A 20154-nucleotide genomic window follows, 5' to 3' on the forward strand; every position below is an offset into this window, starting at 1 on the left:
TACGGATGCACAGTACCTCTACAGATGTGCTTTACCTCTACAGTAATGCTCGTCCATACCCTGGGTTATAGACGGGAAAGCACTAAGCCTGTCCAAAGTAACTGTCCAGTCCCAATCCAAGAGTTTCTTCTTAACCCTGAGCGGATTTTGCATAAGGTTATCAGTGTTTAGGGCTATGTTGATCAAATTTTCTGTGCAAATAGACTGCCATGTGGTTAAAGCCGGGATCTGTTTTCTGGTCAAAGCTTCATTGATAGCCAGAAAACCGCTTCTTTCCTGGGGGTGCAGACATTTGCCAAAGAGGGTCAGTGATTTCCAGACCATAGAAATGTAAAGTGAAGACAAACCCAATTATTTCCGCACACTTTCAATCGGAATAGATGTTGGTAAGCTCAGCACTCTTTTCCAAAATAAACCCTCCAACAAATTCCAGACCTCTGGGGCATAGGTCAAAATAGGCGATACTTTCAATTTATAAAAGTCTATGAGAGGTCGGAGGGAAAAAGAGCAGTAGCGTTGCTTGATTAACAGCGCTTAAGATGCCAAATTCGTAACTTTACTTCTAAGTCTTTCAATGCCCGGACCATCTTGGATACTGTTGTTTAAAGTTATTCCCAGGTAGACCATGGTCGGGACCACTGGTACAGCTTCCCCCGACAGATACCACCTATGATTTTTGACACCAGTGGTTGGACCTAGTCTCAGAATCTTTGATTTCCTCGGATTAATTCGGAGACCATTTCCTTGTATGTACAACTGTAGTGCATTTAGTTGTCGCTGCAGACCTACTGCAGTCTGATCTAATAGCAGAAGATCGTCTGCAAACAGCAGCCTTCCCACGGAGGTCCTCGCGATCTTGGGGGGAATCATCTCACCGTTCCGAAGGCTTCCTGCATGTCAGATATGAAAAGACAAAATACCGCCGGGGCCAGCCGACAACCCTGTTTCAGCCCGTTCTGGGCCTCCACACTGCTTGAGAGGGTACCCTGTCTGTCCAACCTGACTTTAAGAGTTGTACCATTGTGTTGTGCCTCCAAGGGTTCTCTCAAATTGTTAGGGCAACCCCATTTCCTCAATTTGTGCCACAGGATACTGCGATCGACCGAGTGGAACGCCTGTTCCAAATCTATGGACGCAATATAGTTGTACTTTTATTTTTTTTTCCTTGACCAGGCATTTCAGTATGTTTATGATTAGGACGTTTAAAGATGTCCCAATGCCCTAACGAAAACCCGATTGCCAAGGGTCCAGATGGTTTGCCAGCCTACTCAAGTCGTTCAAATGTTTCAGAATCACTGCTGCACATATTTTGCCCACGACGTCCAAGAGGGCGATCGGTCTATATTTCGCGGGCATAGACCTGTCTCCCTTCTTGAAAATCGGCACGACTATGGACGTCGTCCAAGAATGGGGTATCCTTTTTAGTCTCTTTATGTCTTTGAACAGAATCATCATAAATGAGGCCCATTTCTCTGGCTCTTTCTTGAGAATGTCATTTGTGAGGCCATCAGGCCCTGCGGCTCTGGAAGAGTTTGAATTTTTATAAGGTCTACAATATCCTGCTTTCCGAATTCAATGTCCCAGGACTCATTAGAGGATGAAGGTTTTTGTGGACCACAGACTTTCCCCGTGGAATAGAGATTCCGAAAATGGGCCTCCCAGACTGTTGATGCTATGGGATTTACAATTTTAGAGTCCGGGGGCGTACTTGTATCATTGATCAATTTCCAAATGCCAGTGATATTTTTAGTAGTTATCGGTTTTAACATCTTCTCGCTGTCTTGTTGCACTAGTTGGTATTTATGTTGCAAAAGCCAATTTCTGTAGTTGTTTCTATATTTTTTATACAGGAGTAAATTAACTGGTGCATTGGTTTTTACAAAACGCCTCCTGGCTTTTCTTACATCTCTTTTTTTGGCCGCTACTTGATGATCATAGGTGTGCCGAGTAATTTGATGACTTGCCTTGGCTACCACCTTTGTATGAAAGATCTTTAGTACTTCAGTATATTCTATGAGATTCGAACATTGATCCTGATCATCAGATTTTAACTTAATTAGTAAGTCCAAGGCCAGGCCCGTCTCTTTTCTTCCCATACGGAGTCTGTTTCCCCCCGGGACTAACTCAAGAAAGTGATTTGGTAAGTGTTGAGCAGGTGTAATAGGCAACTTATCCCAGGCCTCACCTTCGAGTTCTAGAATGTTATGGTCACTCTGTGACGTGGGGACCACTTTCAACGATATTAGTTTCCCCATGAGGTTCTCTGTTACAAAAGAACAAGTTACTTTCTTACCTGGTAACGTTCTTTCGATGGGAGGGTCCGACGACGTATTCCATATCTATGACATGTAATCACCACAGCTGTGCTGCTTCGGAAACTTTTTCGGCGTCTGCGTCCTGCGTCGATGACGTCGATGCGCCGCCGTCGAGGACCTCCTCCGACGTCCGACGTCATCCGATGTGATAAGTAGGACGCACGACGCCAGTAGCCTCAGTTGTAGTTTTTTCCCCCAGAACGTGTGACATTAGTCAACTGCCAGTCCGACACAAAGCCTTGCGGAACGTAAGCTGCAATCGCAACAGAAATTCTGCAGCGGGGAAGGCAGGGTGGGAGCGATATGGAATACGTCGTCGGACCCTCCCATCGAAAGAACGTTACCAGGTAAGAAAGTAACTTGTTCTTCGAGGGGATTGGGTCCTCCGACGTATTCCATATCTATGACAGACTCCCAAAGCAGTACCAAATCAAGGAGGAGGGAAAGAATTTAGAAACAAAATTTAGAATAGCCAATCAAATAGCAGAGCAAAGGACCGCCTTGCCAAAGGCCAGATCCTGCCCTCTGATGGAATCGAGGGAATAATGCCGTACAAATGTATGCACTGAAGCCCAGGTGGCAGCATCACAGATGATGCGAATAGGAACACCCCTCTGCAGGGCAGTAGATGCAGCCACGCCCCTGGTAGAATGGGCCCGCAAGCCAGCCGGTGGGTCCTTACCCGCCAAGCGGTAACACTCCGAGATGGCCAAAATAATCCAGCGTGACAAAGTCTGTTTCGTCACAGCTTGCCCCAAGCGCTTACCAGCGTAACCAATAAAGAGTTGATCGTCCACACTGACCCGGGACATGCGAGAAACATAAAAGCTCAAAGCTCTCCTAGGATCAAGCCTATGGAGCCTCTCCTCTTCCTTACCAGGATGCGGAGGAGGATAGAATGCCGGAAGAACAATCTTCTGGGCCAAATGAAATTCCGTCACTACCTTTGGAAGAAAAGAAGGACGAACTCGAAGGACAACCCTGTCCTTGTGAAATACAGTGAAGGGTGGCTTAACAGAAAGAGCCTGTAACTCACTCACTCTGCGAGCGGAAGTAACCGCAACTAAAAACACAGTTTTCAAAGTCAACAGCCTCAAAGGGCAAGAATGTAAAGGCTCAAACGGAGCACCCATAAGAAACCTAAGAACAAGGTTTAAATCCCAACCGGGCACCAGGAAAGGCGACGGAGGGAACACATTAGTGAGCCCTTTTAGAAACTGTGAAATTAAAGGGATTTTAAAGTAAGAACATTCTTCAGATGAGCGCTTAAAGATGGACAGCGCCGCCAGGTAACCTTTAATGGTACCCACTTGCAAGCCCCTGTGGGCCAAAGAAAGCAAAAAGGACAGAACCATGGGGATGTCACATGCAAAAGGATCCACATTCTGAACTCTGCACCAGTCGCAGAACTTACGCCAACGGCAACGGTACAGAGACTTAGTTGCGGGCCTTCGGGCCGAACGCAACACCTCCGTCACGTCTTCAGGGAGGTCCCAATCCTTATACCTCAACCTTTCAGAAGCCAAGCGTGAAGGTTGAGGGATCCGACCTCTGGATGGAGAACCTGACCCCCCTCCCGTGAGAGCAGATCGTCTCGGTAGGGAAGACGACGTGGAGGGCAGATGGACAAGTCGAGAAGGTCCGGGTACCACGTCCTCCGAGCCCACGCCGGAGCAATGAGGATCATCCGGGAACCGAACTTCCGTAACCTCCGCAGCACTTGCGGGATGACGGGGACTGGAGGAAACGCGTACAGCAGCGGGAATGACCACTCCACCACAAACGCGTCTCCTAAGGCTCCTTTCGGAGGAAATTCCCGCGAGCAAAACCTCTCGCACTTCCGGTTGACACTGGAGGCGAAGAAATCCACTTGAGGGGTCCCCCAAAGGGCGAAGATCTCCAGGAGAATCTCCTGAGTCAACTCCCACTTGTGAGAGATCGCGCTCTGCCTGCTCAGAGCGTCCGCCGTCACGTTTTCGTCTCCGGCCAGATGAACTGCCGAGATCGAAACTTCCTGCCGGATGGCCCAGAACTCGAGCTGCATCGCCTCCCTGCACAGAGGAAGTGACCCTGCCCCCCCCTTTTTGTTGAGGTAGTGCATGGCCACAGTGTTGTCCGTCATGATCAAGACAGTCTTTCCTCGCACAGTCGGCAGAAAAGCCTTCAGGGCTAGCCTGACGGCCCTCAGCTCCAACAGATTGATATGGAGTCTGGACTCCGACGGAGACCAACGACCGCTGACTGTCAGCCCGTTGGCATGAGCTCCCCATCCCGTGAGGGATGCATCCGACACGATCGTCACCTCCGGCCAGGGTAGCCAAAATGGAGCCCCCTTCAACAAGTTGCCTTCGACGGCCCACCACAGAAGGTCCCGGGCGACCGAGGGCGGCACCTGAACCGGGTCCGACATCCTGCCGGAGGACTGCGACCATTGCGTCTTGAGTGCCCACTGCAAAGATCTCATCCGCAGGCGAGCCTCTGGCACCAGAAGAATGCAGGATGCCATGAGGCCGAGCAACCTCAAGAACTCGAACGCCGGGAGCGTCTGGGCATGCTGAAACTTGTGCACCATCTGCTGAATGTGAAGAGCCCTCACCTGGGGAGGAAAACACTGCCCCAGGGAAGTGTCGAGCACTGCTCCGATGTACTGGAGCCTCTGTGTTGGCGTCAAATGGGACTTCTTTAAATTGAGGGAGAAGCCCAGCCTGTGAAGGGAGTGACAGGCGACGGACAGATGATCCAGGACTTGCTCGGGAGAGCTCCCCCTGATCAACCAATCGTCCAGGTAGGGGTAGACGTGAATCCCCCCTTGCCTGAGATGCGCTGCCACCACCACCATGAGCTTGGTGAAAACCCTCGGGGCGGAGGTCAAACCGAACGGCAGGACCCGAAACTGAAAGTGCGAGTCGCCAACCGCGAACCTCAGGTACTTCTTGTGCTTGGGATGGATCGGCACATGGAAGTAAGCATCCTTGAGGTCGAGTGACACCAACCAGTCCTGAAGCTGAAGGGCCTGCAGGACTTGAGAGAGAGTAACCATCTTGAACTTGTCCTTCCTGAGGAGTTTGTTCAAACCGCGCAAGTCCATGATGGGTCTCAATCCCCTGTCTTTCTTCGAAATCAAAAAATAAGGGGAATACCATCCCATGTTCCTCTCCGCTACAGGCACCAGTTCTATGGCGCCTTTCTCCAGCAGGGCTTGAATTTCCTGCGCAAGGAGCGGATCCGGACACTTCAAAGAGAGGTTCCCCGGTGGATTGTCGCGAGGCCTGTGCCGAAAGGGAAGACAGTAGCCGTGGGTTATGATCTCCAGAACCCACACATCTGAAGTAATGGCACGCCACTCTACAAGATGCTGCGCCAGCCTTCCCCCAACCGGCGAACCATGGGACATGGCCTCATGACTGAGTAGGAGCGGCTGCGGCGTTACCTGAGGGCAAAGAGGCAACTGCCCGAGCGGCCTTGGCACCACGGGTACCCTGTCGTCCACCTCTGGTACCCCTGCGTTGGCCCCTTTGACTGCCAGCTCCTCTTGCTTTACCAAAGGACGAGTAATAGCGAAAGGAGCCACCCCTCCACTGCTGTCCCCTAGGACGAAAAGGCAGAGGTTGGCGAACTGCAGCGCCCAACGACTTCGCTGCAGCTTTTGAGGTCTGCAACCTCTCAAGGCTCTCGTCAGCCTTGCTGCCAAAAAGATGTTCACCATCAAAGGGCATGTTGAGGAGCCGGGACTGCACATCAGGAGCAAACCCCGACTTCCGCAACCACGCAAACCTGCGTATCACGGTGCTCGCCGCCATGGATCTACTGACTCATTCAGCTAAGTCCAAACCCGACTGAACGGACTCACACATGGCATCCTTACCATCCTGGACCATAGCAAGGAAACCATCCCGTTCGACCCCTTCGGGAATATGTTCAGCCGCTAACGCAACACAGTTCCACAGAGTGTGCGTGAAACGCGACAAGGCACAAATGGAGTTGGCCGCCTGAAGCGCCATACCACCAGAAGAAAACACCTTCTTCGCCCAGCCATCAAAACGTTTGTCGTCCCTATCAGGAGGGATGGTAGGGTACGACGCCTGCTTTGCCGGGGCCGTGGCCGCCTGCACCACCAAACTTTCCGGAGTGGGGTGCCTGGTCAAGTAGCAGGGGTCGCCACTGGCTGGACGGTATTTTCGCGACAAGGATCTGCCCACTGCCGGGAGACTCTCCGGAGCAGTCCAAGCCGCCGCCACCCTACGCTGTAAAGCCATATGGAACGGCAGTACCGGGTCAGATGGGGGACCAACATCAAGGATGTCCGTCAGATCATCCTGCACAAACTCCCCTGGGGGAGCAGACCATCCCAGATACTCAGACACCCTAGCCATAAGGCGCCGGTATGAGGAATCGGCATGGGAGCCAGGCTCAGGCCGACCAAATTCCACCTCCGGAGAGGTGTCCAGTCCACTGGCATCATGCAGCGACTGCCTCAAATCGTCAAATTGACTATGGCCCGAGACAATGTCATCTGGCACCTGACTAGGAACCAGGCCATCCGAATCCTCATCCGCCTCTGAAATATAATCCAAGTGGTGGAAAGGCACCCGAGAGTGCCTGCTCTTAACCAGAGCCTTCCTAGGGGGAACACCCGAGACACGGGGCACCTCCGACACGAAAGGCGACGATGGCGTCGAGCGAATCGGCGCCGACGCCGAGAAAACCGGCAACGGCGCCGAGAGGATCGGCGTCGACGTCGAGGAAATCGGCGTCGACGTCAGATGCAGCGCCTCCAGTATCGGCGGCGTCGACACAGCCCTCGAAGCCGGAGCCCCGAGCGTGTCCCTCGACGACCTGACCGTCGACGGCTTCGACGACTTCCTCGGAGCCGGAGCCTCGAGAAAGCCTGTCGACGGCCTCGACGCCACAGACGTCGATGTCTTCCTCGAAGACATCACAGGTGCACACGGTCTTGATCGCGTCGAGGACCGGGACCTGGAACGGGTACGGCGAGAACGAGCCTCCTTGTCCGAACGGGACCACTCCCGTGACTCGCGCCGACCACTCTTGCGAGCGGTGGCTCTCGACCTCACACGGCCGACCCCACTCGGGGGCGCGGACGGTTGAGTACCCTGCGACTCAAGAATCGCCAACATCTTCTTCCCGAAGGAAGCCCATTCCTCCGGCGTCGCACGGCTGGTGGGGTAACCGACGTGCCGGGCAGAGTCCTCTGAAGAGGACCTGGAAGGCGACCGGTGTCGGCGCTTCCGAGAATGCCTCGAAGAGGCTGAGGAGTGGCGAGACCGACTCCTAGAAGAAGACCGACGAGACTTCCGACGATGACGCGGAGAGTCACCCCTCGAATCATCCGTCGAAAGCCCCGCCGACTTCGACTTCCGGGGCTTGGACACCCGACCTACCGACAATTTCTTCTTACGTTCGCGTAAGGCCTTGGACGTGAGCGACAGGCAGTCGACACAGTCATCCGTGTCGTGGGCCTCCCCGAGGCACCAGAGGCAGGCATCGTGCGAGTCAGTCACCGACATCTTGGACCCACACTCCCCGCACTTCTTGAAGCCCGGACGCGGGGTTGAAGACGAAGTGGAAGACATCGTCGAAGGAATAATTCACAAACGAACAGGTTCGAAGAACCAGAAAGAACAGAACTCCAATGAGTCGAGGCTAGAACCGAGAAACACGAAGCAACACGTTCGCGGAAAAAACAGAACTGAGGCTACTGGCGTCGTGCGTCCTACTTATCACATCGGATGACGTCGGACGTCGGAGGAGGTCCTCGACGGCGGCGCATCGACGTCATCGACGCAGGACGCAGACGCCGAAAAAGTTTCCGAAGCAGCACAGCTGTGGTGATTACATGTCATAGATATGGAATACGTCGGAGGACCCAATCCCCTCGAAATGTAGTCCAACGTGCTAGTTTGATTAGCACGTTTCCAAGTTGAGGCAGCCGGTTGGTCGCCCCGCAGATTTCCATTTACCATATGAATGTTCCTCGATGTAAGTTCTTTCTCTAGGTTCACTCCTCTTATTATATTTTTTGTGGCAGTGAGAGGCAAGAACTCGATTTTGCTCCGCATTTTATCGTAGCATTCCATATTGAAATCTCCACAGAGTAGGATCTCCAGTTTAGGGCACCCAATCCTGGCATCATCTATGACTTTCAAGAGAACTTCCATTAATCTGTCCTCTTCACTTGCTGCAGGTCCCCAGTACACGTTGCATATAAGCAACTGCCACTCTTTGATGTCAAGTGAGGGTTTTCTCGTGAATAGAATTGTGGTAAGCTGAATCCAAGGGTTCTTGTTTATTGAAGAGAGCACTTTTAAACCACATGTGCGCTTTATCCCTAATAAGAGACCTGAGCTGGGTCTCCCTTTCGAACCCTTTATTGCGGGATTTAAGAATAGTTCAAACTAGTCTAAGAGTGGAAGATCACACAGCCAAGTTTCTTGCAGGCAAAAAAGTTCATAGGTTATTAGGTCTACTGCTAGGTTTCCAAGCCGATCCGAATAACCCCTTGTGTTCCAACTCATGATTTTTATCCCTTTTCTCGAGGGACTGTGTTGGACAGTCCGAGGGGGCTGATGGCATTATGATTTAGCTGCTAGGAACCCGGCCAACCAACTACAATCCTCTAGGCTGTTCTCCGAGTTCGGCCCAGATTTATCCAAGTGAGTGCACACATGATCTCCTCTACCGTCGACCTCAGGAACGTCCCTGAACGTCTTCACCCCTTGCACAACCTGGTCTTTTTTTTACTCTGTTGTTGACTTTAGGGAATTACCTAACAGATATTTCAAGTCATTTGGGCCTTCAGACTGTGTACTGTTCCCCTCCTCCAACTCCTTGAGCATGAATCCACATAGACTGAGTTTTGAACCCAACTCTAGGAGTGAGCGTTTAGTATTCCGATCCCCTATATGGAGAATCATGCTATCATGATGCTGATCATTATGAAATTCAATCCAATCTATGTCCTCTGATTTTAATTGGTCAGGGGAATCCAGGGAATGAAGAAGTCTCATAACATTGGCCCGATTCATGGTCAGGTTATCTTCATAACCTAATGTTCTTTCCAGTAGCACTCTGTAGTGTGCTACGGCGTTTTTTACCTTGGGACCTTGTCAGCATTTTGATTTGTAGGCACAGGTGCTAGCTTACTCTGTTTTTTCGGCCCATGACACTGTTCTTCTGATTCCTTTTGTCAGATCAATAAGGGGTTTACTTCTGTTACTATTTTCTGTGAATTTCAGGACCAATGAGTTCCTCCTACTTTCCAGTGTTCCCTAGTCCAAAGGACTAGGGATGGAAGAGACCATCCAGTCTTGTTCCGGAGAACAGACCTTGTCTTCTCGCAAAGTATGCACTCTGGATTTCCACGTTTTTCTTGTCGGAATCTGCTGTCGACACGGTCAATGAGGACTTTTTAGGTATAGTTTGCTGGTCCCCCCAATCTTTGAACTTACGATTGTCCACCACCCTTTTTTGGTCAGCACATTTACTCGTGCTGTTAGCTTGAAGATCATCTTCATCAGAACCGCTTTCAGTTTCAGATTAATTTGTTCCCGACTTTCCATCCCATGAGTGTTCATATCCGAATAGACAGATAAGGCCATGAGAGAGTTATCAACATTTTCATTCTCCCTCTCAATGTCCAAAGGGCGACTAGTCACATCTGAGCACACATTTGATGAGGGGACAGTGGCTTCTCCTGATTTCTTTAAACTTCTGTCATGAATCAACGATTTAATAGGAAATACCAGGTTCCTGGGTAGAGCTAGTCCGGTGACTGTTCTAGTTCGAGTTGAAACTTTCCGAGCATTTGAGAGCCCCGGGTCTGTGGGTTTTTCCAGTAGTGTAGAAATGTTCCCATAGTTTCTTGCTCCTTTCTTATTTACTTGAAGTTTTCCTTCGTCCAAAGGAGATAGGCCTGTTTTAGGTTTCCTAAAAAGATCGAACAATTTAACATTACTGTTTGAAACAGGTACTTCTAAGGAGTCAGGTATGACCTGTGGCGAGGTGTTTAATGCCGTGGAAATCATTGAACTACCATCTTTGAGTGCAGGACCACTCTCCTTCGCTGTGGAATCAATCGCCCACGGAGTGTGGTCAGTGTTAGTAGATGTGTCTATATATTTTGGTGGGTAGATATCTTCGTCTGTACTCTTAGTAGACAACGAAGCCTGGGGGTTCAGGGTCTTAACCGGGCTTGCCAAGTCAATTGTGGTACCACCCACTCCCCCTGCCCGTAGACTTGACCTTTCAGATCTCCTTGTTTCTTTTTCTTTTATGATCGGCTCAATAATGCTTTTTAAGATTTGAGCCATCTGTTCGGCATTTTTGTTAAGTTTAGATTGAATTGCTGAAACAAAGCCTTCTACAAAAATCATTTTAGAGTACAGCATAGCGATGGTGGTCGTTTGGTCCCGGAGCTGATCGTTTTGCATCTCTATGAGTTTCATAAGGGGGCCATTACGATTGCGAAAGCTGTTATCATTTTGGGATCGATTTGAGGGTCCTTTTTAAGTAGTTCCTCCACTTGAGTGGTTGCCAGGATGGATAAAAGGTCCTCATCCGAGGGTGAAGCTTGCCTTCTTAGTCGTTTGCTGGGAAACGGAGCTTGCTGAGGTAAGACTCCTTTGTGGGATCTTTGAGAGAGACCCCCAGTTTGAATTGAGTTTGCAGAGGAGAATAACCCCCCCTTTGTGTGTGATGATACGCCCTTGCGCTCAGGAGCTGTAATATAAGACACCCAGTGATCCGTTTGATGGGGCATTGGCCGCAACAGAAGGTGGTCGGAAGAGTCTCCTTATTGTGCTTATGCGCACTGTGGGGGTCAGAGTGGAATTTGCTGTTCAGTAGAGATCCCAAAAGGTTTCCAGCCTTTATCAGGCCTTCGCCTGTGTGGCTGGCAACCCTTAGTCCCATTATCCGTACCAAAGACAAAGAGTTCCGCATCCGAGAAGGTGCTTGTCTTTGGTAAACGAGTTAAATCGTCAAGAGCCAAACCCTTTGTCCTTTGGCGGGGGGAGGGAAGTGCTTTGCGGAGGCGATTTTGAGGGAGCCTCCCGTAATGTATCCTAGGGGTGCTGTCCTGTTGATAATTCCTTCCCCAGTCCCGTGTCTTCAATAGCCGCCACTCTGATAGGTGATAAGGCTATACCGATTTCTACGGGAACCTCCGGGGGTTGTAGAGATTGTAGGGGGTGTAAGAGATGCAAATGGAAACCATCCCCTTCCCCTGCACCCGTACCTTCCACCCCCCACCCCCCTCTGCCATTGCCGCTTTAGATTGCACAATGTTTTCATGGGAGACAGTTTTACACGTGATGGCCACTTCCGGGTAAAGTTCACAAACTAACCTGTGAGGAGAGGCTTTTAGAGCCGGAGAGCCAACCATTGCAACGGTTAGTCCAGACCAGGAGACTAGTCGAAATTTCAAACTTTGCTGTTGAAGTATGCCACAAGTCTTTCAATGAAGGTGGGACAAGTAAACCTGTATTAACACCTCAATGTCTGTAATGTCTAATAAGGGAGTCAACACACTTTAGTTGGATTCAAAGAGTTACCTTCCAACCTTCATGCCTTGATGCCGTAGACTGCCAAAGACTGCACTTAGCCCATAGCTCTCAACCATTTGTCTTGCAAAGGCGGGTTTCTGGCGGGTGAGACGCCCATTGGAATGAATGGGCGTGCAGGAGGCCTGGCGGGTGAGTCAGCCCTTTGCAAGGTGGGTGACACCCGCCAAAAGCGGGTGAGTTGAGAGCTATGACTTAGCCGCACTTCACGTCGCTTCGCGAAGGATGCCGGTTTAAGAGCAGTAGAGACTCAAAAGAGAGGTGGAGCGCCCACTCAACACCAATTTTCTTAAAGCTACAGCGTGTTCACTGCTGGTGCTACAATACTTGGCACGCTGCTTCACACAATAGCCTCCCTCACGTTGCAGGAGAAAAGGGCAGTCTTTCAAAACAGCACAAATCCAAAATAGCACGGGGTAGACTGCCAAAGACTGCACTTAGCCACACTTTGAGACACCTGTATAGTGGGAAAGAGGCCTAACAATGCAGTTGGAATATCAGACAATTCAACTTGAAGCAGGGTACAGCTAGATTTGAGATAGCTGTATAGTGTGAGAGAGGCCTATCAATGTTTCCTGAATACCAGACAGTGCAATTCCAAACAAGGCACAGCCAGATTTGAGAGAGCTGTATAGTGGGAGAGAGGCCTAACAATGCAGTTTGAATATCAGACAATGCAATTTGAAGCAGGGTACAGCTAGATTTGAGATAGTTGTATAGCGGGAGAGAGGCCCATCAATGCAACCTGAACACCAGACAGTGCAATTTCAAACAAGGCACAGCTAGACTTGAGACACCTGTATGGTGGGAGAGAGGCCTAACACTGCAGTTTGAATATCAGACAATTCAACTTGAAGCAGGGTACAGCTAGATTTGAGACACCTGTATAGTGGGAGAGTGGCCTATCAATGTAACCTGAATACCAGACAGTGCAATTTCAATCAAGGCGCAGCTAGATTTGAGAGACCTGCATAGTGGAAGAGGGGCCTATCAACGCAGTTTGAATATCAGACAATGCAATTTCAAGCAGGGTACAGCTAGATTCGAGAGACCTGTGAGGTGGAAGAAGGTGGAATTAATGCAATATTGTACTACTGTAGGTGAATTTGACAGTGGATGGGATTCTAGGCCCCTCCTACCGTACTGGTCCTACTAGAAACTGTTTGACGGCTGGCAACTGGCTTACCCTGCTGACACCTGCAGACACGATCTGGAGCCGCCTCTGTTGGAGCCGCCCTTTGCCTTAGGGCCCTTAACCGCAGGGGCTGACGGGCCCCAAGGCAATTCCCTTGGCTTCCCTTGGGAAAGCAGTTATGACAGGTGGGATGACCTATTAGGGGGGTGGGGGTTGGCCGGCAGAAGGGGAAACAGCAAAAAGGGAAGGGGAATGGAGACGCTGCATGCGGGGCCTGGTGGCTGCAAGCTGGATCACACGGGCACTGGTCTGGGCCCAGGAGGGTCCAGGACCACATTACCTCACTTGGGGGCACCTAGGTGGAAGAGTGTGCACACCAGCTGGGTCGCTAGTAGGCTCCTGCAGGGAAGGACTTTCATAGCTACTCACTGATGAGCCCCAACAAGGGCAAAACATGTTTGGGGATGCTTGTGGTCTCGTGCAGAAGGGATGTGGCCTAGCAGTTCGGGCTGGACTGCCACTTTTGGGGTGGGGCCAAGCCTGATCTGCATATGGTCTTTCCCCTTCTGTAATGGCTTGGCAGGCAAAGAACGGTGGTCTGGAGGGTTGCCCAGAGCATTACCAGTGGTTAAGATTCTTTCTAAACTTTCCAGCCATCACCTCTTTGTTTTTGGGAACAACTTTCACAGTCAATCACGGGTGGAGGGTGGGCAGGGAGGCGGGCGGATGGGGAAACAGCGAAAAGGGAAGGGGAATGGAGACGTTGCACGCAGGTGCCTGGGGGCTGTAAACTGGATCACACGTGCACTGGTCTGGGTCCAGGAGGGTCTGGGACCACCTTACCTCACCTGTGGGCTCGTCTAGAACACTGATTTACAGTTGTTTCTCCTCTAGAGACAAAAGCTCCTTGGTTGGGAGATAATCAATGTGTGTTCTCCAGCCCTACGTAGATGTTTTTGTTATGACCGTCACAAAGAACTGAGGATCCATGAATAGGGTGACACTAAACAGATTGTACTTGTTCTGCTGTAGGAAAAGGAATGACAGAAAGAGTGTGACCCATCCACCTGACTCCTAGAATCTCCCTGGAAAGAAAGGAGTGATATAGCTTCTGCTGTTGAATGCTCAACAACAAGCAGTACCCATGTGAGTATTGACAGGGAATTGTCAATATTTTTACAAAAAAAGTGCTTTTCATCAAAAAGCATGTTGCCCACTTGAGCTTGTACATTAGGATTGACGTTTTTTGTTTTATCCATTCTGGTCTGTGAAGAACCGCTCCAGGCCCAGTACGAGGAAGCAAGTAGCAGCAATTTCCACTGCCAGTGAAATGTGATCTGAGGCCACCTCGCCTTCAATAGTGCACAAGCTTCTACCTTTCTGTAATCAGGCAGTAATTGAAGAATAGAAGCCGCCATGCATTTTGTGGTCATACCTCGACAGGATTGCCATTGCTTTGACTATTGGCACTGCAGAGGTAACAAAATGTTTGCCAAAGGCATCCAGTGGTTTGCCCTCTTTATCTGAAGGGACTGCACAAGGGGAGATGATTTGCTGATCTTTTCCTGACAGCTGCTGATACAAGTAACTCTGGGTAAGGCATAGCGCAAAGCTTTTTTTTGCCCAAGAAGTGGTCTCTGCTTGCTGGTGCAGGGAAAGGGTTCCATATCACTACTAAGTCATCCTCCCACAAATCCTCTGTGACGAGGTCCCCTGCTTGGCTCTGCATACTTGTAGGAGAGTGGCTTTGGGGGCTGGGTGCCTACCAGAGCCAGTAGATTACAGGACCAGGAGTGGAATAGGTCCCTGAGGCACTCTCCCACTGTCTGTGCCGCTGGGCATGAAAAAGGTACAGTGTTGCCAGTAAAACCTCTACAGTAAGTGTGGCGATTACGAGAAGATTCCCATTGACTCGCCGGCGCCACAAGACTCCTAGTTCAGACAGCAAGTGGCTATCAGAATCACAAGTCCCCAATGGGCATCCTCTCTTCAGCCCTTGCAGCACCCTGCATCCCCATTCGTATGAAATCGACAAACACGCATATGTTTGTGAACCTACTGGCAACTACCGCAGACCAGGCCACACACCTCGGGAGAAATTAAGAACACACTGAGGGACAAACAAGACCCCTTTTTGAAAGCAGTTCCTTATAGATGGCATTCAAACAACCAGCTTACTACTTCTTCCTGCACCAGATGGCAAGAGGACAACATTCAAAATGGCCACCATAACATACATAGCTTTGGGTTGGGCCATTCAGCCTCATCATGGACCATACTCAAAGAAGTTTGACCAATCCCAGCCCTCAAAGGTTCCAAGCCCACAGCTGCAGACCTCCAACACAAATCACGCCAATTGATAGGAGGTGTCAAGCACTATGGAGGAAGAGGTCGTAGCATGAGGAAGAAGAAACAAGGGGGCAGATGATGTTAAATTTAGATTAGGAGCAAAAAATGGAGGTGAAGGTGTACCAGGAGGTGAAGGAAAGAGAGTGATAGCAAAGTTTACACCTGGAGGAGCAGGTAGAGGACTGAAGGAGTAGGTGATAGTAAAAGGTGGTGGTGGTCAGAAGTTAGAGGAGGAGGAAACAGGTAGACAATAAAGGAGGCTTGGGGGACAAGAGGCGATGAATAGCATTGGAGGTAACGATCAAGGCCCAAAGGATAAAAAAAACAATTGTGGCCAGGAATGAACGAGTAGGCCAGATCACCTTAAAGGTGGGAAAAGAAGTAGAAGGAGGCGCAAACAAAAACTAGGTGGAAAGGTCAAGGTAGTGAAGATTCTAAATGCCAGGGGGAATTCAGAAATATCCAGAGGAGTGGTGGGGCCTGGGAAGCTCAGGGCAGGTTAGATAACTCCAGGCTAAGCATCTCAGAAGTGATCGTCAACAGGGTTTCCTTTGATGGTTTCCTTCGTCATTTTGTGGATTGTTTAGATGACAGCCTCAATGACGTTTTGGTGATAAACAGGTGTAATTCGTGGAAGGGGCTCCAGGTGTAAATGTTGTCATTAACAGTGCAGTGGATGGCTTTTTGTCTACTGATAGGGATTTAGTTAGTTCGGAGGTGTTTTGAGTAGTGACCATGGATGCTTCTCCCGAGGACGAGTAGCCAGGTATGGTTCCACATTGGCCTTTACATGGGGCTTGACCTACCTTTTTGATCCTATTTGAGGTCAGCACCCTTCACCCTTTTCTCTCTGGATTTTTCTTCATGGGATCTTACCCTTTTTGAATGATCCAATGCTCAAGACAATATGCTTCTCTATCAAGACTTGATGGCAAACACACTGTTGTAACATCGAATGCCATACTACACCAATCAACATAAAAGGGAGTGGGAGCTTTCTGAATTGCAAGTTATTCCTACTTCATTTCATCTCATCAACTCCAAAATGCAACACTAACCTCTTGTGTGAGCCGTCGCGTGAAGAACGGGTTCAGATATCTGGCATCTAACCACATGAATCCTTTAAGATCCTGTCTCTTGATGAATTGAGCTTCATACTCCTCCTCTGTTAGTTCTGACAAATGTTCAGACTCAATAGTATTTCCCTAAAACAAAGATATGTAGGTAATTTCATTTTTAAAAGGGAAGCATAATAGAACAAGTTACTTTCTTACCTGGTAACTTTCTTTCGATGGGATGGTCCGACGACGTATTCCATATCTATGACAGGTAATCACCACAGCTGTGCTGCTTCGGAAACTTTTCCGGCGTCTGCGTCCTGCGTCGATGACGTCGATGCGCCGACGTCGAGGACCTCCTCCGACGTCCGACGTCATCCGATGTGATAAGTAGGACGCACGACGCCTGTAGCCTCAGTTGTAGTTTTTTCCCCCAGAACGTGTGACATAAGTCAACTGCCAGTCAGACACAAAGCCTTGCGGAACGTAAGCTGCAATCGCAAAAGAAATTCTGCAGCGGGGAAGGCAGGGCGGGACCGATATGGAATACGTCGTCGGACCATCCCATCGAAAGAACGTTACCAGGTAAGAAAGTAACTTGTTCTTCGAGGGGATTGGGTCCTCCGACGTATTCCATATCTATGACAGACTCCCAAAGCAGTACCAGAGCAAGGAGGAGGGAAAGAATTTATAAACAAAATTTAGAATAGCCAATCAAATAGCAGAGCAAAGGACCGCCTTGCCAAAGGCCAGATCCTGCCCTCTGATGGAATCGAGGGAATAATGCCATACAAATGTATGTACTGAAGCCCAGGTGGCTGCATCACAGATGTTGCGAATAGGAACACCCCTCTGCAGCGCAGTAGATGCAGCCACACCCCTGGTAGAATGGGCCCGCTAGCCAGCCGGTGGGACCTTACCCGCCAAGCGGTAACACTCCGAGATGGCCAAAATAATCCAGCGGGACAAAGTCTGTTTCGTCACAGCTTGCCCCAAACGCTTACCAGCGTAACCAATAAAGAGTTGATCGTCCACTCTGACCCGGGAAATGCGTGAAACATAAAAGCTTAAAGCTCTCCTAGGATCAAGCCTATGGAGCCTCTCCTCTTCCTTACCAGGATGCGGAGGAGGATAGAATGCCGGAAGAACAACCTTCTGGGCCAAATGAAATTCCGTCACCACCTTCGGAAGAAAAGAAGGACGAACACGAAGGACAACCCTGTCCTTGAGGAAAACAGTGAAGGGTGGCTTAACTGAAAGTCCCTGTAACTCACTCACTCTGCGAGCGGAAGTAACCGCAACTAAAAACACAGTTTTCAGAGTTAACAGCCTCAAAGGGCAAGAATGTAAAGGCTCAAACGGAGCACCCATAAGAAACCTAAGAACAAGGGTTAAATCCCAACCGGGCACCAGGAAAGGTGACGGAGGGAACACATTAGCGAGCCCTTTCAGAAACTGTGAAATTAAAGGGATCTTAAAGTAAGAACACTCATCAGACGAGCGCTTAAAGATGGACAGCGCCGCCAGGTAACCTTTAATGGTACCCACTTGCAAGCCCCTGTGGGCCAAAGAAAGCAAAAAGGACAGAACCATGGGGATGTCACATGCAAAAGGATCCACATTCTGAACTCTGCACCAGTCGCAGAACTTACGCCAACGGCAACGGTACAGAGACTTTGTTGCCGGCCTTCGGGCCGAAAGCAACACCTCCATCACGTCCTCAGGGAGGTCCCAATCCTTATACCTCAACCTTTCAGAAACCAAGCGTGAAGGTTGAGGGATCTGACCTCTGGATGGAGAACCTGACCTCCCTCCCGTGAGAGCAGATCGTCTCGGTAGGGAAGACGACGTGGAGAGCAGATGGATAAGTCGAGAAGGTCCGGGTACCACGTCCTCCGAGCCCACGCCGGGGCAATGAGGATCATCCGGGAACCGAACTTCCGTAACCTCCGCAGCACTTGCGGGATGACGGGGACTGGAGGAAACGCGTACAGCAGCGGGAATGACCACTCCACCACGAACGCGTCTCCTAAGGCTCCTTTTGGAGGAAATTCCTGCGAGCAAAACCTTTCGCACTTCCGGTTGATACTGGAGGCGAAGAGATCCACTTGAGGGGTCCCCCAAAGGGCGAAGATCTCCAGGAGAATCTCCTGAGCCAACTCCCACTCGTGAGAGATCGCACTCTGCCTGCTCAGAGCGTCCGCCGTCACGTTTTCGGCACCGGCCAGATGAACTGCCGAGATCGAAACTTCCTGCTGGATGGCCCAGAACTCGAGCTGCATCGCCTCTCTGCACAGAGGAAGTGACCCTGCCCCCCCTTTTTGTTGAGGTAGTGCATGGCCACTGTGTTGTCCGTCAGGATCAGGACATTCTTCCCTCGCACAGACGGCAGAAAAGCCTTCAGGGCTAGCCTGACGGCCCTCAGCTCCAACAGATTGATATGGAGTCTGGACTCCGACGGAGACCAACGACTGCTGACTGTCAGCCCGTTGGCATGAGCTCCCCATCCCGTGAGGGATGCATCCGTCACGATCGTCACCTCCGGCCAGGGAAGCCAAAATGGAGCCCCCTTCATCAAGTTGCCTTCGACGGCCCACCACAGAAGGTCCCGGGCGACCGAGGACGGCACCTGAATCGAGTCCGACATCCTGCCGGAGGACTGCGACCATTGCGTCTTGAGTGCCCACTGCAAAGATCTCATCCGCAGGCGAGCCTCTGGCACCAGAAGAATGCAGGATGCCATGAGGCCGAGCAACCTCAAGAACTCGAACGCTGGGAGCGTCTGGGCATGCTGAAACTTGTGCACCATCTGCTGAATGTGAAGAGCCCTCACCTGGGGAGGAAAACACTGCCCCAGGGAAGTGTCGAGCACTGCTCCGATGTACTGGAGCCGCTGCGTTGGCGTCAAATGGGACTTCTTTAAATTGAGGGAGAAGCCCAGCCTGTGAAGGGAGCGACAGGTGACCGATAGATGATCCAGGACTAGCTCGGGAGAGCTCCCCCTGATCAACCAATCGTCCAGGTAGGGGTAGACGTGAATCCCCCCTTGCCTGAGATGCGCTGCCACCACCACCATGAGCTTGGTGAAAACCCTCGGGGCGGAGGTCAATCCGAACGGCAGGACCCGAAACTGAAAGTGCGAGTCGCCAACCGCGAACCTCAGGTACTTCTTGTGCTTGGGATGGATCGGCACATGGAAGTAAGCATCCTTGAGGTCGAGTGACACCAACCAGTCCTGAAGCTGAAGGGCCCGGAGGACTTGAGAGAGAGTAACCATCTTGAACTTGTCCTTCCTGAGGAATTTGTTCAAATCGCGCAAGTCCATGATGGGCCTCAATCCCCCGTCTTTCTTCGAAACCAAAAAATAAGGGGAATACCAACCCTTGTTCCTCTCCGCTACAGGCACCAGTTCTATGGCGCCTTTCTCCAGCAGGGCTTGAATTTCCTGCGCAAGGAGCGGATCCGGAATCTGCAAAGAGAGGTTCCCCGGTGGATTGTCGCGAGGCCTGTGCCGAAAAGGAAGACAGTAGCCGTGGGTTATGATCTCCAGAACCCACACATCTGAAGTAATGGCTTGCCACTCTACAAGATGCTGCGCCAGCCTTCCCCCAACCGGCGAACCATGGGACATGGCCTCACGACTGAATGGGAGCGGCTGCGGCGTTACCTGAGGGCAAAGAGGCAACTGCCCGAGCGGCCTTGGCACCACGGGTACC

The 20154-nt window shown here is 50.7% G+C and overlaps 1 protein-coding gene across 1 annotated transcript in view; it reads right to left on the reverse strand.

The window, feature by feature from the left end:
• Positions 1-20154, reverse strand: part of SLC9A8 (solute carrier family 9 member A8) — a 1353696-nt gene that overhangs the window by 43847 nt on the left and 1289695 nt on the right. Inside the window, exon 16 of the mRNA XM_069651262.1 lies at positions 16439-16585. Coding sequence (XP_069507363.1) covers positions 16439-16585 — 147 coding nt within the window. The remainder of the gene's footprint in view (positions 1-16438; positions 16586-20154) is intronic.

This window comes from Ambystoma mexicanum, chromosome 3p, assembly GCF_040938575.1.
Source record: "Ambystoma mexicanum isolate Mex_15411 chromosome 3p, UKY_AmexF1_1, whole genome shotgun sequence".
NCBI lineage: Eukaryota > Metazoa > Chordata > Amphibia > Caudata > Ambystomatidae > Ambystoma > Ambystoma mexicanum.